At 41.4% G+C, this 22,260-nt stretch overlaps 1 protein-coding gene across 1 annotated transcript in view; it reads right to left on the bottom strand.

Moving 5' to 3' along the window:
• The window catches only part of LDB3 (LIM domain binding 3), a 175,872-nt gene that overhangs the window by 130,185 nt on the left and 23,427 nt on the right, over positions 1-22,260 (bottom strand). Inside the window, exon 2 of the mRNA XM_082267629.1 lies at positions 8,455-8,582. Within this exon, the coding sequence (XP_082123755.1) occupies positions 8,455-8,582 (128 nt within the window). The remainder of the gene's footprint in view (positions 1-8,454; positions 8,583-22,260) is intronic.

Here is a 22,260-nt window from a genome sequence, read left to right as displayed (position 1 = left end):
AAATAATTTTTCTAAAATATTGCTCACTAAAAAGCAAGCATACTGTGGTGTCAAGTGGGATTTAATGTTTCAAAATCCATCATAAGCTTATTACCAAATGTAATGTGATGTACAAGTGTTTTTAAAATAACAATGCTAAACACAGGGTATTACATTACAGAAAATGAGGAAAATCCTGCCAATCAAATTTCCTCATAATTATGTGTAGAACCTGAGCTTGTTAGCTGCATGAATGCACTCCAAGTAATTAAACCTCCCACATGACATAATGATTCATGGCTCCTGAAAGTTGGGAAATTTTAGTTGACATTTATTGAAGCCTTCTATGCAGTTTTTATGTAAACAGGTGGAGCTTTGTGGCCATTTGGCATAGTTGTGACTTTATCAAGGCCATAGTAATTTTCAAACTAAATGTTAGTTTAAAGGAAAGCTGTAGCATTCATAAGGTCAGGTAAGCACAATATTCTACGCTTGTTACTCTAAAGCTTTTGAAAATACTGGGATGTCAGTGGCTGAGCCTGTGGAAAAAGTTGTTGCACAGTCAAATTATTTTCTAAGCCCAGAAAACAAAAAATGAATATATTGTAGCTTACCAGTTCTTAGATGTGGTGGCTGCATTTGTTTCCCTTTTTCACACTTTATGTCCTTTTGTAACACTCACATACTGTATTTATGAAAGAGCAGCCTTTTCACCCTAGCCTGGTCTCTTGATATGGCATGCAAAAGCCTCCAACTCTCCTCATTTACATTGCATAGAGGATAGTTTATTTAGGTTCACAGAAGATTGTTGGAATAGCCGAAAACTAGGGATGGGCTCTGTGTTCAAGTTGAACGTAAGTCTCAACATCAGCTGTTCGTGTATTCTCAGAACACACAAACAAGTGGGGCGCTCAGTGGGAAGTTCGCCCGCCGATGAGCGCCCCATAATGCAGTGCGTTGTTGCAGTGCATTAATTGCTGATGATTGGCCAAAGCATGCACCTGACCTGTATGATTTGACCAATCACAGCACAAAGTCCTTTTAAAGCCATTATTGGCCAAAGGCAGGGTGCAAGTCCACGCCCCACACTTTATAAGGCTGCTGCTTACACGGCAGGCGTGTATAGTGCGTTACAATATAGATTAGACAGGTAGTTAGTGGATAGTGTGTTAGTGCAGTCAGTGTAGTGTACAGGCATACTCCACTTTTAAAATGTATGGATATGTTGTAGTCCTGGGTCCCCTCCCGATGCTCCCCAAGTTTTGTGTCCCTGTCACTTACTTATAATTCAGGAGCAGTGCCATGCCAAGCTGTCCAATATTTCCCATAGATGCCAAAGAGCACTGAAAGCTGAAAATTCATCTAGGCAGGAAGGGTGTGAAAGTGCCCTGTATTTAAGTGGTTAAGGGGAACCCTATGACAGATTTAAAAAAAAAAAATGCACAGGGCCCACCCCAAAATCCATACCAGACCCTTACCTGAATATGCAGCCTGGTAGGCCAGGAAAGGGGGGGACGAGTGAGCGCCCCCCCTCCTGAACCATACCAGGCCGCTTGCCCTCAACATGGGGAGGGTGCTTTTGGGTGCCTGACAACCCTGGGCTGTGGTTGTGGGGGTCGGCAGGTGGGGGGCTTATCGGAATCTGGAAGCCCCCTTTAACAAGGTGGCCCCCAAATCCCGCCCCCCATGTGAATGGGTATCGGGTACCCCTACCCATTCACCAAAAAAGTGTAAAAAAGTAAAATCCACAGAACACAGTTTTTGACAAGTCCTTTATTAAAAAAATAAAATAAAAATAGTGTCCCTCGATGTAAAGCTATCATGAATCATGATAGAAATAGAAAAAGAAAAATAGAAAGAAATTCAAAAATGCTTCACGTAGAGCTAGTATACAGTGGGTAGCCTCAGAAGAGGTGAAGCGTTTTTAAATTTCTTTTATATTTCAGGTCCGGCGGGCATCGTTATTGATGATGGATTTACATCGAGGGAAACTATTTATTTTTTCTTTTAATAAAGGACTTGTCAAAAACTGTGTTCTGTCATTTTTACTTTTTTACACTTTTTTGGTGAATGGGTAGGGTACCCGATACCCATTCACATAGGAGGGGGGGGCGGGATCTGGGTGCCCCCTTGTTAAAGGGCGCTTCCAGATTCTGATAAGCCCCACACCTGCAGACCCCCACAACCCCAGCCCAGGGTTGTCAGGAAGAGGCCCTTGTCCCCAAACACATGGGGACAAGGTGCTTTGGGGAGGGCATGCGGCCTAGTATGTTTCAGGAGGGGGGGGGGCGCTCGCTCTTCCCCCCCTTACTGGCCTGCCAAGCTGCATGCTCGGATAAGGGTCTGGTATGGATTTGGGGGGTGGATCCCACACAGTGGTTTCTTTTTGGCGTGGAGTTTTCCTTAAAATCCATACCAGACCCAACGTTTTTGTTTTAATCTGTATTGCTGGGAGCCAACAATACATTACAGCCGCGAGCAAGTTTAAATTACATTTTTTCCTTTAGAAATGTCAGTATTTCTGAAACAGGATACATACCTCGCACAGATGTGCCACTTTGCAGGCACATTAAGGGGACTCCCCAGGCACGATATTTAAAGGAATTTTTCATTTTTATTGTTTCACTTTAAGCACCATTAAAATCACTGCTCCTGTAAAAACGATTACCCGGACCCCCATACACTTTTTATGGCATTAATTTGCATATAAGCCTTTAAAATTAGAATCTTTAATTTTTCATATTCGTGTCTCATAGACTTTAATAGGGTTCGCTAGAACTTTTTCCCTGTTCCAGATGTTCTGGTGCGAACCGAACAGGGGGGTGTTCGGCCCATCACTACCGATAACATTGTTTGTGTGGTCTGAGGATTATTTGAGGATCAACAGGTAATATTCTGTACTTGCCAAAAATGTACCTAGCCTGAAAAAAAGACAGTCATTGCAGCCGCCACATCTAAAAACTGGTAAGCTGAAATATATTCTTTTTGTTCTTGGGTTTAGGTTTATTTTACTGTATACGCTCTAGACAGATTTCAAAACTTGCAGTTTTACACTAAAACACACATGAAGCTGTGTGTCGTAATATGTTCCACTGATGTTCTCAACATAGATCCTCTCAGGAATAAATGTGGAATTGAGTCTAAAAATAATTACACTCATTTGGGACTTTAAAGCATTTAATAATTCCATCCTGTACTAAGTAAAGTAGTTTTGGTTTGCTCACAAATTACGGCCTTGTGCTGAGAGGCATTTTATTTTAATGCGCCTTAGGATTTTGTAGGCTTTCACAGATTCTGACGGTCCTTCTTTGGCATCTGTAAGACGTGCTCTTGGCATTTTACTACACACTGCTCTATTTTGTTGCCCTATTATAGTGCATATATTATGGGTATATGGCATACCCATATATATGTATGCTTGCTTGTTCAGTTTGCCAGCCACAATCGATAATGACCACTACCAATTCTAGCAGATGCTTACTAACTATTACATGCCAAAGTGAATCTGCTGTTAAAGTATCATGTGGGTTTCTTAAATCTGTGGAATTATTGGTAGTATTATGAGCATTTCATTAAATCTTAATGGTCAGAGAAACCAGACAATAGACCTCAGCTTAGAAGTAAGCATGTGCCATGTGGCATCTACCTGTCCCTAGGACTGTTTGCTATTTGTGGGAAAATCAATATGATAATGTGAACACCACGTTTCTTTGTCAAAATGATATTGAGGGCTATGAAGAAGAAGAATATATATATATTAGCAGTAAAAGTGTATATTATGTGGAAAAAAGTAAATAGGCACTATAAAAACATTATCCCAGAAAAATAGAAGAGTTCTGAAAATGTAGGTCCTAAAACATGTCCTGGACCATAGTATGAAAAACAAAGTTATTTAAAGTGGCATAATCTTCTATTCAGAAATGGTCTGCGTCACATTTATAATAAATGTAAAAAGTACTGTATCTTACTGGAGGAAATAAAGGCCTAACTTGCAGACTTCTATGGACCACTCAAAAAGTATTGCAAGGAGTTTAAAAAAGTACTGAAAAAATGACTGGAGCTTGCTCTCCATAAAAGGTCTACTTATTCATTTAAAGTCTGAAACACATCCCATGGTAAAATTAGAAACAACTGGGTGCCTGGTTCTATGAAATTCACAGAGTCACAATATATGCATCAATATATGCCTTGACTGCCATAAAATTAAAGTACTTTTTGTCAAAATCCATGGAACCAACTCTGGGAGCCCACTAAGGTCCCCTCCTGATTGTTATAGGAAGCAGAAGAAAAGGGTTTCCCTTTGACCGAAGTATGTACTGTATAATAATATACGCTAAATTACCACTTATTTATCCACAGGTGGCCATTTATTGTATATTTTTAAATATTTTGGGGTTGAATTACTAAAACTGGAGAGTGCAAAATCTGGTGCAGCTGTGCATGGTAGCCAATCAGCTTCTAACTTCTAACAAGTTTCAGCTTGTTCAATTAAGCTTTGACAAAAAGAAAATGGAAGTTGGTTGGTTTCTATGCCGAGCTGCACTAGATTATGCACTCTCCAGTTTTAGTAAATAAACCCCACTTTGTCCTAGGCAGAATACCTTTTATTCTGTATCCTTTGAAGATGAGGAAGGATACTGGTGGGCTCACGGAGTTGGAATTATTAATTTTGACAAAAAGTACACATTTAAAGAAAGTCTTTTTGAATTTTGTGACAGTCTAGGCCAGTGTTTCTCAACTCCAGTCCTCAGGGTACACTAACAGGCCAGGTTTGCAAGAAAACTGAAATAGAGAACAGGTGATCTCATTTGCTGCTCTGTGATTGCACTATTCTAGTCTGCATCTCCCCAAGCTAATACTTAAAATCTGGCCTGTTAGTGTGCCCTGAGGACCGGAGTTGAGAAACACTGGTCTAGGCATATAGTAATAGATAAAATGTGTCTCTGTGAATTTAATAGAATTAGGGATTCGGCTCTTTAGAAATTCTTAGGTTACCGTGGTACGTATTTTCAATTTTGCATGAATAAACACTCCTGTTATGGGGAGTAAGTTCCAGTCTTTTTTTTAGAACTTTATTATAGCACTTCAAAAAAAAACTTTTGATTGGTCTGTAGAAGTATATAAGAGAGGGCTTTTTTCTCAAGTAATATGTATTGTTAGGACTGAGGACTATTAGGTAAAAAAATCTGTTTTGTTGAGAAAAATATTGGGAATGCCCTTCCAGTCTTCAAGATGTCACACAATGACAGATTATATACATCTAAACATACTCTTTAGCATATTGTTTTTAGCATTCCTAGTAATACCCCCTTGGTTTGGTTCACACCAGAACTCCAGAACATGGAAAAAGTTCAATCAAACCCAAACCCTAAACCCTATTAAAGTCTATAGGACCCGAACTTGAAAAACTCTCAATTTTGAAGGCTTATATGCAAGTGATTGGCCATAAAAAAGGTATGGGGCATAGGTACTGCCCTGGGAAAATGTATCAATGCAAAAATTCATTTTTTCTTTTTTTAAAGATCGTTTTCAAAGAAGCAGTGATTTTAATGATGCTTAAATTGGTGGTGTATTTGTACCGTGTATAGAACCTGCTGCAGCAAAACTGACACAAAGAAAAAAAAAATTACATTTGCATTAATTCTTTCCAGATACAAGCTTTCTTGGGGAAAAAAAAACCATAGCCGGCACTACAAAAATGTGAAAAAAATACAGTGGGAGGGTTCCCCCCTTCCCCCCCCCCCCCCCATCCATACCAGGCCCTTTTGGGTCTGGTATTAATTTTAAGGGTAGCCCCACCCCAAAATTTAAAAGAAAAACGGCTTGGCCGCTCCATCCCCAATCCATACCAGACCCTTAGGTCTGGTATAGATTTTGGGTGTGACCCCAAGCCATTTTTCCTTAAATTTGGCATGGGGGTTCCCCTCAAATTCGTATGGATTTCAGGGGGGACCCCATGCTGTTTTTTTTTTTGGCGTGGGGTTCCCCAAAGGGCCTAGTATTGACGGTGGGGGCGCCCTTTTTTCACATTTCTGTATTGTCCCCAATGTTTTTTTTATTTTTATTCAGCTGTCATTGGGGAAGCCTGACAGCTAATGACTCATCCGCTGTTAAGGACGTGGTGACTGGCTCCCTAACGACTATTTACTGTACCCTGATTGGGCAAAGCCTTGCACTTGACCAGCGGTCAGGTGCATTGCTTCAGCCAATCAGGGCTTAGAATGCAATGTGCAGCTCACAGTGAATTGTGGGGTGCTCAGCAGGAGAACATCCCACTGTGCACCCTTCAAATTCTGATTTTCACTGAACACACAAACAGGTGATGTTCAGCCCGAACTTTATGCTTGATCCGAACTACTCACCCAACACTAATATACAATAATTTAAGAAATTTTAAATATAATATCACTTAATTTTTCAAGAAGTGCACTGCTACTATATATTTAAATATTTTTTTAGGCCACATTATTATTGCCTTTATTGCCTGTTAGCTAAAGACTAACATTTGACCCTTTTAATTCCAAATATTCAATTAAAGTTCCTTACAGAACTATATTTCCATTTACACATCACTAAGTAATAAAGGACTGGTTGTGTTAAAGCTGCACATAGATCTTCAAGGGTGGTTACATGCACATGCAATATCAGACTAGGGCAACATGGTTGGTTGGTTGGTGCACAAACATGTCAGGTGTCCATATCTGCTTTTCCAGGTAGGGGTGGAAATGAGTAGAAATGGCAAAATCAGGACAACTTTAAAATCATTTTTTTTCTCTCGATAATCTACAATACGTGAATGTAGATCTGTAAGATCTGTGGAGAACCAGGTATCTTAAAAATCCAGGCAATTAAGTCTTATGAATTGTATGATTCTCTGCAAACTACACAAATCTGCATCATATATTCAGGAAAAAGCAAAAAAAAAAATGGTACTTTGCTGATTTCCCAGTTTGCCTTGTTTTAAAACCGATTTTCTCACAGAAAAATATGCTTGGCGGTGGCAGATGGAGCCCACTGCTACTCATCTCATAGGGAAACAATATTGTTTGAGACAGGTTTTCTAGTATGCCCCATCAACTGTTTTGACCGCAGTGTCCAGCTGGCAATTTTAGGATCTGTCTATAGCTATGAGATCGTATCCAGATCTAGCTGCAAACGTTATCTCATGTCTGTGGGTACCCTAACGCAGGTCACCATTGCACTGTTCTGAGAAAAACTAGTGATAATTTCTACATGTATAAGCTAACAAATGAGCAATAAAAATAGATTTTATGCGATGAATATCCTCAATATTCTGTTCTTACAGAATTTTTATGTAAACTTAAGAATCTCTAAACTGTGTTAAGAAAAAAAAAAAAAAGCAAAGAGGAGGCGAACAATTAAAGGAACAGATTGAGCCCGCTGCCCCAGCATTTGCAGTGAGGTACATGTCAGATCTGTCATCACATCTGATTAAAGATCTGGCTGGGCTGCTTTAGACAAGTGGTGTGCATAGTGCAATTTTTTCTAAATTGGACATCACAGGCTTCAATCTTCATGGTGAGCTAATAACTGAACATAAGCTCAGGATGAGTTTTCCCTGAGATCTCCCTTGTCAGAAAAGTGTGAGCAGCAATGTTCCCTTACAGGAAAGGCTGGAATCAACTATCCCCATTGTAACCTATGTCAAGCTGATGTAGATTCCGTCTGCCTTCTATGAAAAGGAACATTTGCTATCTTCAGTGAAGCAAATTGTGTTCTGCTATCCTACTCATGTCAGGTCACACTTGCTTATGTCATTTATCAAGTGACCTAAGTCTTAGACACACAGCCCAGGGCTTGAGAGCCTAATGGGGTCCTAGAGTATATTTCTGGGGTCCTTTAGGTTGTCACAACAATATCAAACATTTCCAACACATTTAAGGGTCCAAAAAAATAAGTCATTTTATATTTCATATAACGCAATACACTGTGGCTAAAGGTGACAACATAAAAAATGGCTCTGTAGAACAGTATGCAATTTTTCATCAAATCAACACATTGCAAGTTAGATAAACCGTAACAATGCGTGCATATCCATTACATTATAATGGCCTCAAGCTGTTCACTATAGCATGTAATCTCCTGCTAAGTATTGCTCTGCATTTGTTTTCTGTGTGTTTGAATGAACACATTTCACACATTAGCATTTTTTAAATATTCTTATTCATTCAACAGTCAGCAGCAAACACAGTTTTACAATGAATACACAGTTTGCATTTTTAAAATCAGGATTAATATGCAGCACAGGGTTAAGCAGATTAATCTGGAATCTTTACAACTAGTTGGTACAGTTCAAACACTATTCACAAATATCCCTTGAATTTTTTTCAACCCTTGACACTTCTCACCCTCTGGAATACCATGCATTTATATCACACACATACATACGCACACCATTTGTTCAAGGTGATCTCAGCACTAAACAGCGTCGGCGTGTCGCCTCTTTGCACTTACTCTGGAGATGGTCAAGGGCATGTTAAAGTCCTTTCCTCCTTGCAGCCGGAATCCCCATGGGCCTGGTCCAGCGAGGGATACATTGTAAGCCATTTTTTCCCAACTTTTAGCACAGCCACTAACAGGCTCTGAGAAAAAAAAAAAACAGACAATATAAGCGTTTTCACCAAGGTCAGATTAGAAAGAGGCAAGAACGCAGAAGAGGGGAAAAAAAGCATGTGCTTCACACATTTATAAGGTTATTGTAATCTTGCCTGTTCACTCGGCTTGAAGTGCCACTAAGAATAGAAGAGAGGTATAATGCAGATACAGATATCCCAGCTGAGCAGGGCCCATAAAAGGTATGTAACCAAATACCTCCCATGGAAGGATACTGTGACTCAGAGATCTATTATTGCCTCATAGCAGTCAAGAGGATCTTTCCAAGCATCTCCCTCCCAATTTGTGTTCTACAATTTTCTGTAAAGCTAAATGCTTCATAACTTTATTAAAAAGAAACACGCCAGTAATACTATGCATAACATTATATAACCATGTGCTTATACTAGATAGATAGATAGATAGATAGATAGATAGATAGATAGATAGATAGATAGATAGATAGATAGATAGATAGATAGATAGATAGATAGATAGATAGATAGATAGATAGATAGATAGATAGATAGATAGATAGATAGATAGATAGATAGATAGATAGATAGATAGATAGATAGATAGATAGATAGATAGATTTTACAGGTGGGATTTGTATCTAGCAAACAAATTGAATTCTACATATAGAAATTGAATTCTACATATAGAAATTGAATTCTACATATAGACTTTGGAGAAGTCACCAGAGCTGACCGTTTTCAGGCTAGGCAGTAATCTGTTTTAAATATAACACAACTACTCAACATGAATATCTACAAGGATAAGGAATAGCGTAGCTTTCCACCTTATGCTTTCATTTTAGCCTGCAATGGCACCAATTGTACCAGCCTATCCCACCATCTGAAGTCTATAGAGAAAGCACATACGTAAGAGGGTAGTTGTAACGTCCAACAACCAAGATCTTTCCTCATTTAGAACAAACATGTATGTTTATGTCCCAAGCATACACCCATGGCAGTAGCCTTATCTTTGAGAAATAATAGCAATCCTTTTAGAACATATGCTCTTAGATAAGTTGTCAAGAGGAGGCTGCAGATTTTGCAGTGCAGGTTCATAGACATGCAAGCAATATTGTCCTGATTAACTGAAGATCATCTCATGTCTATAGGCAACCAAACCTAGCAACCTAAGCGTCACTTGATAAACAATCTTCTGACTGGATATTTGCTACACACCCTGGTCTGACACTAAACCCTCGTACACACTACTATTTTTTTTTTTTTTTGTTCAACACAACGAGTTAAATGAAATAAAAACACTGACAGCTCAGGTCAGAGCCAATGTACTAACAAACCAACGTTAGTACAGCAATCTCCCCTGCTGTGCTATTGTGTTCTGTCAGAGGGACCCCCCCCCCCCCCCAACAGGGCACCCAGGTCATTGGCTGGTCGGCAGACCTTTTTCAGTCATGACCCTTTGACAGAAGTCGGCTGAAAACACGGACTGAATGTCAGCTGGTTTCTATTGAACCAGCCGATGCTGCCATACATTCATTCTGTGTGTACTAGGCTAAAAGCCGGCTATAGATGGTTCGAATCTCAGCCTGTTCCTGCAGGAACTGACCAAGATTCGAACCATGTGCGGGCAGGCTGAATGTACCAAGTTGATTGATCGATCAGCTTGGGTACAACCAGCCTGCTACATTTTACATGTGGTTATCGCTAGCGGCTGATCTAGGCTCTATCAATAATCACTGTATTCTCTCAGCAGGGAGGGCTTCCCCACCAAGAGAGTACAATGTCTTGGCAGGAGGGATTGATGTGTTGATGGGGGAATCAAGCTAATTTTGTTTCCTGCAACCTGTCTGTGTATGACCTGCATACATAGACATTTTGCCAAGTCATCTATCTCCATATATTCAATTCAGTTTTTTTTACATTTTTTTGCCCTTATTATTTGCAAGTTTCTTTTGGCTTAAATACTGAAAAAAAAAACAGTCCATATAAGCTAATCTATGCATGCATTGGTTAAACATACATCCTTGATCAATACAATTCTGCCTTTTCATGGAAACATCTTTTGGTTGGCTGTTACAACAACTGACATCTTGCCTTGCCTTATTGACTTCAGATAGTGGTGGGATAGGCTGATACAATTGGTGCCATTGTTGACTAAAATGAAAGCAGATATTGCTTATTACACATATTTCTCTCAGCAGAGTTTTTTTTTTCAAAGGAAACACATATACTCAAGAACTATGATGGCTTCCACTGTTGACATTCTTATCTAAAAACACTAGTTCCTTGCCTGTCACTGTCCCTTTGTTCCAGCACTTTGTGTGCTTGACCCAGAACAAGGATGGGGATAACACAGTCAAAATACACATAGAGAACCCATATACAATCAGAGCACACATAATAAGCACAGTCAGAGTATACAATCACAAATGTACTCCTAAAAAGTTCAGGCGCTGTTTGGAGAACCAACGTATGGCAGTCTGTAAAATGGATGTTAGCCCTCTGCAGCTAGAGGGGAACCAGAACACCAGGGATGGTGTTGAACAAAAGAACAAACCACAAATGATTCCTCCTAATCCAGTGCTGGGGGGTGACTATTACAAACCACTTGAGGCATACCTCGGAAAAGTCATAAAAATGTATATGCTATGGTTTGTGATTAAAAGATTTATTGTGAAATCAAAGTCAAAGGATTCCAAGAATAGAAAGGGTTAAAATATGGCTGACAAACAAACAATGTTAAACGTCATGCTTGATTATGAACCTTGATCTCACTCAAACCTCGGCAGGCTGACTCAGGCATGTTAGGGCCGGTGCTGGGGGCGACCAAAAGGTGTGCAGGTGCCAGATGCTGCATGGGCATCCACCCAATGGAAAGGATTACAGGCCATTGGTTTAACCTGTAAGGATCAATGATGTACTGTAGAGAGGCGTCCAATGGACTGAGCAGAGGACTCCAAACCGCTGACTTATTAAAGGGCCATGCCTGAAATGTGTTGTCATGACTACAGCCTGCTGACAGCCTTCCATCTGCTCTACTACTGTATCTGCGTTTCATCCCAAGTCTCATTGCGGTGAGTAAGTCCGACTTTGCTCCTTGTTGGTGATGTCACATCCGGTGCATTGCCTGACCACACCAGCTGCACCATCTGGCAGTTTGGAGTCCTCTGTCCGGTCCATTGGGGGCCCTCCCTATATCACTGACCCTTACGGGTTCAACCAGTGGTCTGTCATTCCCTTCATTGGGTAGATGCCCAAGCGACATCTGGCACCTACACATCTTTTGGCAGCCCCCAGCACCGGCCCTGATAGGTCTGCCGAGGTTTGGGTGAGATTGAGGTTCATAATCAAGCAGGATGTCTAAAATTGATTGTCTGTCAGCCATATTTTAACCCTTTATATTCTTGGAATCCTTTGACTTTAATTTCACAATAAAATCTATTAATCACAAATCATGGCAAGACATTTTTATGACTTTTTCGAGGTATGCCTCAAGAGCTTTGTAGCCATCACCCCCCAGTGCTGGATTAAGAGGATTGTTTTGTTGTTTGTTCTAGAGCATACAATCAGAATACACACAGAGAAAATATACACAATCAAAGCACACATATTATGCACAGTCCGAGCATACACAGTCAAAATACACACCGAGAACACACATACAATCTGAGCACACATATTATGCACAGTCAGCACACAGAGAATACATAACAGACAGAGCGCATGCAGTACTCCCACGGACACAGCATGTCACACAGTCAAAGAACACATGATCAGAGCATGTATTTAGAGCACACATAACTGAGAACATGCAAGCAGAGCACACTGACAAACAAGGAACATGCATTCAGAAAACACGAGAAATAAAGCACATAAATGGAGAACATACAGGGAGATAACATAGAGTTGAAACAGACAGACCACATATAAACAAAATCATACAGCACACAGGGAACACGCAATTTAAAAATATACTGTACAGAACACACAAAACACTTCCAGTCTCAGAACACACTCAGCACGCAAAGTTACAGCACAAAAACAATTTATAATATACATATTTTTTGTGGTATGTGTTGTCTGAAAAGCATAGGAGAATCACAGTATTTGCTCATTGTGTAGCACTTGAGTTTGCTTTGCATTGATATTCCAATATAGGAGATGTCTCTATAATATGTCTGCAATGTGACAACTAGGGTTTAGTAAATTATGACAACTTGCTTGGTCCATAGGCACAATGCTCCCAATATGTATAGGAGAATAGGAGATAAGCGGAAAATAGCAGAGGTCTGTGCAATCACTAACAATTATTTACCATGCGGCTAAAAGAATTGATTTGCAGACAAGCAATTTGAGGCTATTTCAATGATCACATGATTGCTTTATGCATACAAGGAAGCAAACTCTTGTCTGAAGATTACTACACTGGTATCTAAGGACCCAATAGGGTTGCAATGCACCCCTGAGCAGCACATGGCATGGTGTCCAGTGTGCTGAGCTCCACTGTTAAAAATGCAGACAGCACCAATTTATTTTGTGGTTGAACTGCATTTCAGCCTATTCAGTTTTTATGGGCTGCCTAACAGTATGCCACAATGCAGAAAACTGTATGTGCTGTTTTGTGGCATGAAATTAGTTAGCACAGAGTAAATGTCTGCAAGAGAGACTCTTGACAAAAAAGCAGGTTCAGGTATAATACATACCTGCAGCTGCCTCTAAGACCCTGCTGTTATGACTGAATCCCAGGCTATTCTAAAGAGCCAAGCTCTGACACTTCAGGTACGCAAAACCATAGTAGAAAACGTGCTGGCAGGTATAGTCAGATGAACGACATACCAATCATCCTAAATGACTTGCTGCACTAAATCTGATACTGTACAAATACAAAAGGTGAGTAAATTATAAAAAGTCCAAAAGTGAAATCACAAAGTCTACTAAATGTTTGTAATACGTGATGAGAATTTCAAGTTACTGCTTTCCAAGTCACCACTGTGTCAATAGACAAAAAGCTGTGTTCAATCAAATCTTGCAATCACCACGTGAACCATCACCACCCGTGAGATATGGTCTCTTACTGGAACAGATAGATCCCAGTATAGAGTCACATCAGCGTAGGAATGACAATCACATAAGGGGATCCAACCCACACTGCTTATTAGGGTTATGTGGTGTATCCCACTCTCCAATATGTGGTGGCATCAATGGTAACCATATAGTTAAGTTAATTAAATTCAACATAAAACAAAAAATGGAAAAATCCACATAGTGTTAATCCCAAAAAAACTTTATTGCACTTCAAAGTGTATAAAACCTTTTAATATTAGTACAATGACCAATTGCTTGAGTAAAAGAACATTCCTGGGCTGTATAACAAAAGTTCCAAACAGTACAAACATTTACTGATCCAAGGAGGTGTGGCGACGTCAAGTGAGTTAGCTCCGGCTCCCACTCCAACAACCTCCTAATGGACCATTACTGTGACTGGCTAGTGGGAAAGGCAAAAAGGGGCAGGCAAGCTTTGTTACTACCAGAATGTGTTAAAACACTGCCTGACAGATACGTTGGGTATTTGACCAAAACATGGTGCAATAGCACTAAAGTTTTAATACAGCTTTTAGAAAAAAAAAAAGATTTACCTTACATCACTATGCCTTACTGCTGCATGCTTGGGAATTTAGATGTTTGAAATCCTGTGAGAATGCATCCAGCATAGTGTAGAACAGTGGTTCTCAATTCCGGTCCTCGGGACCCACTAACAGGCCAGATTTTAAGTATTACCTTGGGGGATGCAGACTAGAATACTGCAATCACTGAGCAGCAAATGAGATCACCTGTGATGTAATTTAGTTATCTTGCAAACCTGGCCTGTTGGTGGGTCCCGAGGACCGGAGTTGAGAACCACTGGTGTAGAAAAACTTTTCTGTGGGATTTCCGGTACCAAGCTCCCCTAGTATGGATCCTTGGTGCTGTAACCCGCACATCCCTGAAAAGCAGGACGGCGGGTTCTGAGGGATGTCATCTCAGCAGACTTTCCATTTTCACAAAATGTCTGCTTTGCCCTTAAACAGAATAGGTAACTGGCCAAATGATCTGACAGGGAGTAACTGTAATTTGCAATTTACTAAACAGGAGCAAAGTTATAAGTAATACCGCAATCATGTTCAGGATGGCAGAGAGTTTGTGTACACTGCAAAATTATACAAAATAGATTATAAAGGTTAACAAACAAGGACTCTTCACAGCATTGTCTTTGTAGCTCAATAAGGATACCATGTGGCTACAAAGCATAGTCTCTATAAGACTCTATAAAACAGAGTGTAGCTGAAAATCATTACTTCAGAAAATAAACTGCTAGTTTCACTTATTCCCATGAACAGCATCCCTTTTAGTGAAGTCCAGGGATCAAAGGCCCAAGGACCACACACCTGGAACTGGAGTACTCTGCTAGCAATCAGGGATGTCCCCCCCCCCCAGTTTATGGCTTATCTGGAGAAGCTACATGCTATTAGGATCCTGCTTGGTTGCCCACACACCAGTTCTGAGAGTGGAGGCCTTCTCATCTAGCTGCAGGTAATTTGCCCAGCTATCTATGCCTCATTGGCTTTGGCCTCTCTGAGCTGCTGGGGTAGGAAATCCAGAGTAACTTGTGATCTTTTGGTGCATCCAGGAACCTAGGGAGCTGTGGGAAATTGGGTTAAAAGGGCCTTAGCCTGTATCTGAGCATGGTTAGTAAATAGGCACACCACGTAGGCTGTGTGGATTTCAGTCTTTCAGTCATGCAGGGGAAATTCTAAATTTAAATTTCCTACATGTAATTGAATATTCAAAAGCAAAAAAAGCTTTACTGAGCCATCTGTCCTCTTCCTTTAGTAGATCAATCTCAATATGTCAGACATGTTTAAACAAATATTTGTTTTCTTTAGCTAAAAAAATACTTCAATAGAATTTTACTTGTTTTTGATATTATTAAGACTCAGAGTTAAATGGCAATTCCTGAACATTAAGTACAGATTGTAGGTTGCAGGTTATTCAGAATTGTTTATGTGACAAAGAAAAATCTTTGTTGGAGTATTTTGTGTCTTGAGAAGTCTTAACCCCTAGCCAAACGATAGAGAGTTAATGAGTGCTAAGGATTAACACTCTATAGGAAATCTGTAGTACATGGTCAGGTTTTATAAACCTGTGGTCTATGCAGTACATAAATGGTGCCCAACCATTCTTGGCACTTATATCACTTATATCATATTTAAGTGGGTAACCAGAAACCTGTAGAATATATCTTTACAAGGTAGCACGTATGCTTTGAAATTATTCTTTAAAGGCTATATTAAAAAGTTCACCATCTCGCAGAGTTCTCTGCCACAACTGTGACAAATCCACTATGCTGAAAATAAGTGGGTTTTAAAAATAATAAACATTTGTACTGCCGCAGCTGTCCACCACCACCTCTACATCAAGAACTGAGTGATCAAACAACTCATTGCTCAGTCCCCGGTCTTCAGTGAGCAAAGAGTCAGTGACTATCAGTCACTGGTTCTTCGCTCTGGGGTGGGCGCGGCTGGCTCTGCTCTCAGCAGTGTGCTGAGAGGCTGAGCCAGCTGCCAGTCGGGAATCTAGGCAAATCCCAATATTATTGATGGGATCCTTGCAGAACTAATATAGTTAGTGAGGTTGAAAAAAGACACCAGTCCATCCAGTTCAACCTATGATGTGTGTGTGTGTTTGCTGTTAACCGTACATTGTATACCCCTGTATGTTGTGGTGTTTAAGGTGCCCATCTAATAGTTTTTTGAAACTATCAATGCTCCCTGCTGATACGACTGTTTGCGGAAGAGAATTCCACATCCTTACTGCTCTCACAGTAAAGAACCCCCTGCGTTATTTAAGGTTAAGCCGCCTTTCCTCTAGTTTTAGTGAGTGGCCACGTGTCTTATTGTATTTCCTTTCTCTGAATAGGTTTTTCCATATGCTAGGGTTGCCAGTACAATATTTGTACATTAATATCATATCCCCCCTCAATCGTCTCTTCTCCAGAGAGAATAAGTTCAGTGCTTGTAGTCTTTCCTCATAGCTGATGTCCTCCATTCCCCTAATTATTTCTGTTGCCCTTCTCTGGACTTTCTCCAGTTCCAGCACATCCTTCCTGAGGACCGGTGCCCAGAACTGGACAGCATACTCCAGATGTGGCTGGACGAGAGTCTTGCAGAGTGGGAGAATAATCTCTTTATTTCTGGAGTGAATCCCCTTTTTTATACATCCCAGTATTCTGTTGGCTTTGCTTGCAGTGGCTTGGCATTGCATGCCACTGCCAAGCCTGATGTCTACCAGTACCCCCAGGTCCTTTTCAATTCTAGACTCACCCAGAGGTTCCCCCCCTAGTGAGTAGCTTGCTTTCTGGTTTCTGACACCCAGGTGCATTACTTTACATTTTTTAACATTAAACCTCATCTGCCATGTAGTTGCCCACCCCATTATTTTGTTCAGGTCCGCTTGTTTCCACATCCTGCCCAGAAGATATTGGCATGCTTAGTTTAGTATCTTCCGCAAATACTGAGATTTTACTCGATATCCCCTCCTCTAGATAATTTATGAATAAATTAAACAGGATTGGCCCCAGGACAGAACCCTGGGGGACCCTGCTTTCCACACCCGCCCAATCTGAGTACTCCCCATTAATCACCACCCTTTGCAACCTCCCCTGGAGCCAGTTCTCTATCCAGTTACTCACCTTATGGTCCATACCTACCTTCCTTAGTTTGAACAGTAAGCGTTTGTGGGGAACGGTATCAAAGGCCTTTGCGAAGTCCAGGTACACCACATCCACAGGCTTACCTTTATCTAGGTGGCAGCTAACTTCATCATAGAAGGTTAATAGATTGGTTTGGCAAGAACGATTTTTCATGAATCCAAGCTGGCACCATACCCGTCTGTAAAATATCCTTAAAGATCAAGAATAATGGTCTGGCAATCACCTGGCTGAGCTCTTTAAGAACCCTCGGGTGCAAGCCATCCGGTCCCGTGATTTATTTATGTTAAGTTTCTCTAGTTTAGTTCTAAGTCTATCTTCTGTTAGCCATGACGGTATTTCCTGAGGTGTGTTGTTTAGTTTGGCCTTACAAGCTGGGTTAGTGTAGCCCCCCAATTCTTTTGTGATGACTGAAGAGAAGAAATTATTTAACACTACCGCCTTTTCTCTGTCCTCTGTGGCCAAAACTCCCTTATCGTCTTTTATGAGGCCAATGTGTTCTGGCCTCGCTTTCTTACTGTTTATATACTTATATACTGGAGCGGTTCTGTAATGTCAGCCAACCGCGGGCTTTAGCCCACTGTTAGCTGAATCTGGGTCAAAGGAGTGCAGGAATAAGCACACTTCTGTGACCCACAGGAGAAGTATGGCTAAAAGAGCTTTGGCCATACTTCTCCTTTTAGGCTGGCCATACACTATACAATTTTCTTGTTCAACTTTCCTTTAGATTTACCAAAACCATGTAATATAGGGTGAAACCTAAACACTTTCAATTTGTATGCAATCAGGCAGGCCCTTGCACTACATAGTTAAAGGTAAATCTAAAATAAATTGAATAAGAAAATTGTATAGTGTATGGCCAGCCTTAATTGTAAAAAATGAAATATGTTAGTGGGTCTTCAGCAATAACAAATAATACTGAACTATGAAAGACATTTAAGGTGACTCTTTTTCTTGAGACGAGCACTGGGGCTACCATTGCTGGCCTCTTTCTGATAATGTTAGCTGCTTGGCTTTGTCTAACCTAAAGTGGAACTGAGCTCAAAAGTAAAGATTTGCTACGTTATATGTATTAACTAGTACTGCTCACCTCTGCACCTCCCTTCCACCTTTTCTCTCCTACTGACATACAATGCATTCCCCTACTGCCTCTTAATCTCACATATCAGGGCTGGATCTAGCCTGTCTGATGTAGGGGTGCAGTAAAAAATGTCAGGGGGGCAGAAGATGTAAGGTCAGCAGGGCAGTGTATAGGAGTAGGTAGGGCAGTTTACAGGGGATCAGCAGGGTAGAGAATAGGGTCAGCAATTTGTAGGGCAGTGTACAGAGGTCATTAGTTGTAAGGCAATATACAGAGGCTATTCGTTTGCAGGGCAATTTACCAAAGCCATTCGGTAGGACAGTGTACAATGGGCTATCAGGGGGTTGTATGGGGATTAGCAGGGCCGTATAAGGTGGCAGCAGGGCAGAAACAAGGATTCATCAAGGCAGTGTGCAGGGGGTCTGCAGGGCAGAGGGTGAGAGGCCAGCAGGAAAGTATACAAGAACCAGTAGGGCAGTGTACAGGGTGTCAGTATGGCAGAGGGCATGAGTCAGCTGGGTGGAAAGCAGAGGTTATCAGGACAGAAGATGGGTCAAAAGGGCAGAGGACAGGGGATCAGCAGGACAGTTTACATGGCTCAGGGTCAGCACGGTGGAGGACTGGGGTCACAAGGGCAGAGGACAGAATCAGCAGAGCAGAGGAGAAGGGTCTGCAGGATGGAGGAAAGGGGTCAGTATGACAGAGGACAAAGGTCAGCAGGGCAGTGTACAGGGGTCAGCAGGATGGAGGACAGGGATCAGCAGGGCAGAGGTAAGGGGGTTAGAAGGGTAGTATACAGGGGTCAGCAGTGCAGGGTACAGGGGATCAACTCCCCTCCATTCCCCCTCTTAGCCAAACCCCACCCCCCTACCCCTCCTAGCACAAATTCCCCTCCTGGCACATATCCCTCCAGCATTCCTTTTCCTAACACAAACCCTCCCCCCTCCAAATTATCCTACCTAGCACAAATATACCCCCTAAAGACATGGATGAGCGAGTGTGAGGTGGAGGAACTTAAATTGGCCTGAAATTATCCCACTAGAACACCTTTAGGATAAATTAGAGCGCAGACTGCGAGCCAAATATTCCCATAGACACACTCCTAAAACTCGTGGACAGCCTTCCCAGAAGAGTTGAAGCTGTTATAGCTGCAAAGGGTTGGCTAACTCAATATTGAACCCTACAGACTAATACTGGGATGCAATTAAAGGAGTTGAAAAGGCAGAAGGTCTTTTTTTCTTAATGTACTCTATGCATTAGGATAAAAAGCCTTCTGTGCGTAACAGCCTCCTCACCACCCCCTAACACTTACCTGAGGTCCCTCTCTGTCCAGTGATGTCCACAAGTCCCTCGGCCGTCCGGGACTCTCCCCCTCTGATTGGCTCCCGCAGCTGTAAATCAAAGTCAGCCAATCAGGAGAGAGAGGGGGCGGGGCCAAACAGCAGCTCTGCGTCTAAATGGACACACAGAGCTGCAGCTCGGCTCGGGTGCCTCCATAGCAAGCTGCTTGCTGTGGGGGCACTCGATACGAGGGAAGTGCCAGGAGCAGCAATGAGGGACCCAAGAAGAGGAGGATCCGGGCTTCTCTGTGCAAAACAAACTGCACAGGGAAGTATAATGTTTGTTATTAAAAAAAAAAAAAAAAAAAAGAGACTTTACAATCACTTTAAAGTTCATGTGCGTGTAAAAGCAGGCATCCCAATACTTTGTACAATATAGTGTATGTGTGTAGACATTAGATGAGAAAAAAGTCAATATAAAATTCCCAGAGAAGTGAAACTATCCCTATTCATACTTATATCCCGTACAGCAGCTAGGACACTTATTTATTTTATTTTTATAGATTTATATTTACTTAGTGTGGACTAATATGGTGTATACAGTATATACTGTAGATTCCCTTTAATTCCCAACTTTGGACAACATTTTTTCAGCAGAGCAGTAATAAAAACTCTGCCAAGTTTTATTGAGCCCATTATATGGAACACTCTCTTCAATTCCTGTCCTGGTGACTGGGGTTAGAGTGACAGGAAGTTATGTGAAATCTCTCCAACAGGAATACCAATAGCAAGGAAAAAGAAAAATAATGAGTAAAGGTTAAAGCCCCTTTCAATTTTAATGCTGCCTGCCTTCCCCTGTCCCAGTGACCCCATTACCCTCCTTTTTCTCTGATGGAATCATAGACAGCAATAGAAAAGGTTTACACTGCAAAAATAAGCTACGTTTTGACAGGGGTTGGGTTTTAAATCGAGATGGTTATGTTCTACATCGTCCTATAGATAAAAGCAATCAGCCATATGGCACATAAAGATAAAACCTTGCGTACTGATTATAATCTTCAGGGCAGCTGTTAATCAAGAAGATTGTGTATTTTACAGACGTTCAGATTACAGAACTGTGCTTTCTTTAATCAACGAAATGAGGGGAAACTTTGTATTTTTATATTTTCCTATGCCATACGGTATGTCATTTTAAAAAGGCATTTTAGGCAAATGTATTTACTGAAAATCACTAACAAGAAGATTGGTATGGTAGATATGATAGTAACCGACGTTGTTTGTAGTCAATTCATGTGTATGGCTTCTTAGTGGCCCAGATGTTCGTGTATAGATAAATTTGGATCTAACTGATTATAATATAAACTATGATTCTTAATGACTGAACGTTTTGGAATATACTTTTAATTATCTCCTCAAAAAAAAAATCTATTTCTATGTATGTGCAAGAAAAAAGTAAATCATGTAACTAACATGTAATGTATAGTGGCACAGATAATAGGCCCTGTTCTGGTCCCGCCCCGAATTAACCTGTATTCTATACCTAATGACCTTATTCATTTTCTTAAAGTGTTACTAAACCCGCAACCGTAAAATCAGCCTGTATATGCAGTAAAGCATGCTTGATATACCCACTGTGGAACCTAAGGGATTAATCCTCTCTATTGAGGGAAAAGGCTGTTTGATTCTGTCTTCTTTGATCTTCCCCTTTTTTCCACAGTCCCCACACCATCTCCTGATAGTGCAGGGCACTCTGCACATGCTCAGTTTGGTGTGTATTGCTAGAGAGTTTGTTTTTTCTTGGGAGAGTGCATGTGATCTGCACAGGGTCAATCAGCACTGTCCAGATGGACGGTCAGGGGACCAGAGGCCCGAAGCAAAAAAATTTATAAAAAATAAGGGAAGGGCTGGCATAACAGGGCAGCGGTTAGAGGGTTTAAAATATAGGAAAGTCAGCAGGGATAAAATACGTCTAGAGATGGTGATTGGGGAGAAGTAAGGTGTGGGTGGAGCAACGTATGTTCGGAGTGGGAACATGAAGGATCAGGATCGAGGATCAGATGAAGAAGAAATTTGAAGAAGTTTCATACTGGGCAGGACCTAGAGTCTACTTTGTCCTCGATCCTGCCAGCGTATCGAGGGAATTGGGAGCTGGCAGCCCCTCCGGCCTGGGAGATGGCCCAACAAGGGTGGAAGTCACCAGCGGGCGCCGACCCTAATTCAGTGGGGCCGGCGGCCCTATCAGGTGGCCTCCATCGGTGGCGGTGGGCAAAACTTCGGCTTTTTCAGACACACCTAATGGACACCTAGTGAAAGAGAAGAGGAGGAGGACATCCCTGAGGTCGGAGCCCTCATCCTGGCGGCCGGGTAATAGAGGCAGGTGGCTTGGACCCTCCTCTGCTGGCCCCAGCGAAATGGGCCAGCCTTTGTAAGCTGGCAGGGAAGGAGACAGGGACCGATCTAAAGGGGAAGTATCCAGCTCTGAAGATGGTGCCCTGGGACATCCTGCAACAGGGGATTTGGGAGAGGCGGCTGCTGGGTCTGATCTGGTGAGGCCTGGTGAGTGCAACTCTTCTACTTTCTCTTCTT

This window comes from Pelophylax lessonae, assembly GCF_965119305.1.
Source record: "Pelophylax lessonae genome assembly, chromosome: 9".
NCBI lineage: Eukaryota > Metazoa > Chordata > Amphibia > Anura > Ranidae > Pelophylax > Pelophylax lessonae.
The sequence above is the reverse complement of the archived record's forward strand: the minus strand, read 5'-3'. Positions and strand labels throughout refer to the sequence as shown.